We start from the raw sequence: 4,050 nt of genomic DNA on the forward strand, positions 1-4,050 counted from the left end.
CACACCAGATCTCAGCTTGGTATACATATGTAAACTAAAAAAAATAACGCCCCTACTTCACAGATTTTCACCCATCGCTTAGGTCACTGGAACGTAACCCCCTCGATAGGTGGTGGATCATTGTATACATATACAGTATATGTCAGTTTGACATAGTATATTGAGCTGAAATCTGGTGTGGTATTTACTGAGTCATCTTCAACATTTCAACACTGAACCCCTCATAGCCTCTGATGTGTGTCCCATCTTTGTATGAATGTGATAAAGCACTAATTAGTCTCTTTAAAATGATTTGTTCAATTATCTTTGCTGTATGAATGCTGCATGATGATGATTACAGGTGCTGTATGAATGGGTAAATGAGGGCACAGATTGTAGATTAAAGCACTTAGAAAAGTGCTATATAAGTACAGTCCATTTACCATATCTTCTGAGCATTATAAATTGCTTGTTGGTTAAAATTTTAGAATTTTACATAAGATAGAACTTTATTGATCCCGCAGGAAATTGTTGTCAGTTTCAGTACAAGGGAACATACACAGGGAATCGCACAAGCTCTAAAACAATTACAGTACAAACAAATAACAAAGAATATAAAAATACCAATAATTAAGGTCTAAAACTGGTCAGGTACATACAGAAACTAAGTGTTTATTGTAGTGCAGGATTTATTTGTAGGGTTTCTGGGGTCTTGTCTTACATGTTGTGTTTTCCCTCATGTTTGCCTGTCACCCCTCAGCTCTTCTCCTCCTGTGTTCCAGCACTGTTGCACCTGTGTCTAATTCTAATCACCGCAGGTGTCACTCATTTCACCTTGTTTGTGTCTGTATATATTCAGCCTCTTGGTGTCTTGTCAGTGTCTCTGGATTGTCTTTGTCCTAAGGCTTCATGACCTGTCTCTCCTTGTGTCCTCCTTTAAAGTAAGTTAGCTGCCCCGTCAGCATTTTGTTTTGTTTATTTAATTAATAAACGATTTTACTTATTTCACTGGAGCTTCATTCGTCTTCCTGCACTTTGGGTCCCACACACGGAGCCGATCATGACATTATTTTATTCATTTTATGTTCATTTTATTAAGTTATTGTTAATCTACTCTGTTCATTTATTAAAATATCTTATGAATTACTGGATAGGATAGATTTTATTGAAACGTTCAGAAAATAATCGTCAAATGTACTTCTAAAACTTTTTTTAAAGCCAGTGCAATTTAAATTTTACAAATGCACTGCCAGTAAAATGCTTTGGATGTACCCGGAGAATGTCATAATGTAGTTTGAAAGCGATAATCGGGTTATTAATATCAATGATTTGGGTTTGTATTCTTTTATTCAGTTTGTGAATTTGTACTTTTTTTTTATTTGTTGCATATATAACTCATGTTTACTGTGTTTAGGTACTATGCAGGTTGGGCTGACAAGTGTGAGGGTAAGACCATCCCCATTGATGGAGATTATTTCTCTTACACCAGACACGAACCTGTTGGAGTCTGTGGACAAATAATACCGGTATTTATATTTGTGTACATTAAATGTGTGTCTGCATTCAGTATGTATAGTATATCCTGATGCATGCTCAATAATCCAGGTAGAAAAATCTAAAAATGTTGTCGGGTCCTCTGGATGGGTTCAAAAAACAAATAAAAAAATTATAGAAATGTTTTGTCTTTCATCCGAAAGACTTCTTCAGTCTGAGGTGCTGTATTCTGCTCAGTCTTATAAATAGGACATTCTCAACGTGGATCAACCAGTTTGCTGCTGACAACCAAAACCAGCTGATCACATGGTCAAGAAGGACCATCAGCCTAACAATGGGTCATTAGCACCTGATGGCTGTTTACTGTTCACAGAGGGCTGAGTGATACTAGCAATCACAGCATTGTAAGAGGGGGACAGTTGAACCTGGAGGCTCCACCCCTGTTTAATGATGGACGGTTTCTTTTCACAAAGATGGCCTCCTTTACTCCTCTCTCAAACCATCGTTCCTCTCTGTCCAGGATGTGAACATCTTCATCCCTGAAAGAGTGACCTCTGGCCTGGAGATGAGTGTAGACCGCAGAATCCTGGCCTGATGATGTTGATCTTCTGTGTTGGTCCATCCTTTTGGCCAGTGGCTGTTTAGTTTCCTCAATGTAAGACTGATCACCCTCCTGACACTGAACAGCATACACAATATCACTCTGTTTGTGCCGGGGGACTGGATCTTTGGGATGAACCAGTCTTTGCTGTTAAAGACTAGAGCTGGCTGCTGGCCACCGGATCCGGAAACCCCCTCCAGCCCACGTCCTTACCCCCGGCTTGAACCTCCCTCAGAAGTGGCAACTATACTAATCAATAAATCAAGGAAACGTCAATTAAGTTTTATCAAATTATATTAGAAAAGGCAGGAAAAGATTACAGTTCACAGCGCTGGACTCTATTCAGTTTGTGACGCCACAGACCTGGAAGAAGAGCCCCGATGTCTCGTGTCATTATTAATTTATAGGGCCCTAGACTCCGCCTTTCGCAGAAAGTGGAGCTCAGCCTGTCAGTGTATGAGGGGGCGTGACTAAGTGTGGTCTTATGTGGACTGACGTGTTAGGAAAAACATGAGACAGTGCTTCAAAGCCTTCCTACGTGATGTGGCAAGCAGATTAAACTATTTCTTGACAGATATTGAATCATTAGGGAGACTCTCTTGAGAGCTGCTAGCCCAGTTTAACCCAGTCAGAACCGAGTCATAATTTCATTATAATCCCGTCTCTGCGCAGATCAAAACATAGGAACAGTCTAAATAGGAAATATCTTAACAACTCCCCCTGGGCGAGGGTCCCCGAAGGGGTTCCCCCGCATAAAAACTCCCAGTTCAATACCGCCAGATAAGCAAGCAATTAATCACTTTCCTCTGGTTGAATGTGAACTACTCCTTATATGTTGGCGGGAGATGCCTACAGGCTACAGCGTGTGACCCGGCCACCTCAGGTCAAAATAAGATGCCAGAGCTGACGGCTAACGAGTGACCTGCCAGCCTCAGGCCGCCTGACCCAGCATCTGGACATCTGCCTAGGACTTCAGCATCTCCCTGGTGTGGTGCAATGACATAATGGAAATTTCTAACATTGGTCTAAGTCAGTTCTCTAAATATGATTTAATAGTTGCAGGAGGCGTCCTAATGCAAGAAGGTGTTCTTATCTAATATATTAATCAGTTGTAGAACCTGAACTTCCCTTTTTGACTCCAAGGGGCAGGCCTGGTCCATTGCGTCCATCTTGAAAAGAAAAAAAAGAAAAAACTCTGTGCCCCCTTCCCCTTCAATCATATAATATCCAATTAATTGCACAGAGCACTGCCGGTGTGTTTAGCCTGTCACAGCTGAAAAATGTGTTTGTGTGAATAAAAATCTAATTTAAACATTTAGCATATTTTATTTTTTACCCTTTATTTATCCAGGTAGTCTCATTGAGTCACGAGAACTCATTTTCAAGAGAGACCTGTTTAGGAGAAGATGGTGGGGGTAAAGGGCCTTGCTCAGGGGCCCAGGGTGGGGCGAATGAGGGTGGAGGCAGGTGTGGGTGTTTCACCTTTTCCACCCACATTTTGATGTTGATGGTACTGGGAGTTGAACCTGCGACTTTCCGATCACAGGCCCATCTTCTAACCTCTGCGCCACCACTCCCCCAAGTGGTTTTAATGTGCATATGTATGTAAATAACAGAACCTCCCAACTCCCCCTGGTGATCTAATATAAAAACATTCCCAATTAACCAACAAATCAATTCACCCATGTAATTCACTACCACCCTGTAATTTAATATCAATTTAGATTGAAAAATGTCATAAGTTCACCCCCTGGAAAATCTATATTATAAAAACCCATTTTATGTATTTATTAAGCTCCTCTGGTCTCCTCTTCAATGGCCCAACTGTAAAAATATGTTATTCCATAGAAAACAATGTCAAAAATTGTTTATCATCGCAATTGCACCATCTAGTGGCGTTATCTCATCATGATCAGTTTTTCAAACATTCTATGTCTACACACATCAAATAATCATCAAAAGTTAATATTTAGCTA

The 4,050-nt window shown here is 40.5% G+C and overlaps 1 protein-coding gene across 1 annotated transcript in view; it reads left to right on the plus strand.

Moving 5' to 3' along the window:
* Positions 1-4,050, plus strand: part of LOC119409582 (aldehyde dehydrogenase, mitochondrial) — a gene marked incomplete at its 3' end in the record, with an annotated part of 140,969 nt that overhangs the window by 28,168 nt on the left and 108,751 nt on the right. The window contains 1 exon segment of the mRNA XM_037676484.1: positions 1,394-1,505. Coding sequence (XP_037532412.1) covers positions 1,394-1,505 — 112 coding nt within the window.

Source organism: Nematolebias whitei, chromosome 5 (genome assembly GCF_014905685.2).
Source record: "Nematolebias whitei isolate Nwh7 chromosome 5, NemWhi1, whole genome shotgun sequence".
Lineage (NCBI taxonomy): Eukaryota > Metazoa > Chordata > Actinopteri > Cyprinodontiformes > Rivulidae > Nematolebias > Nematolebias whitei.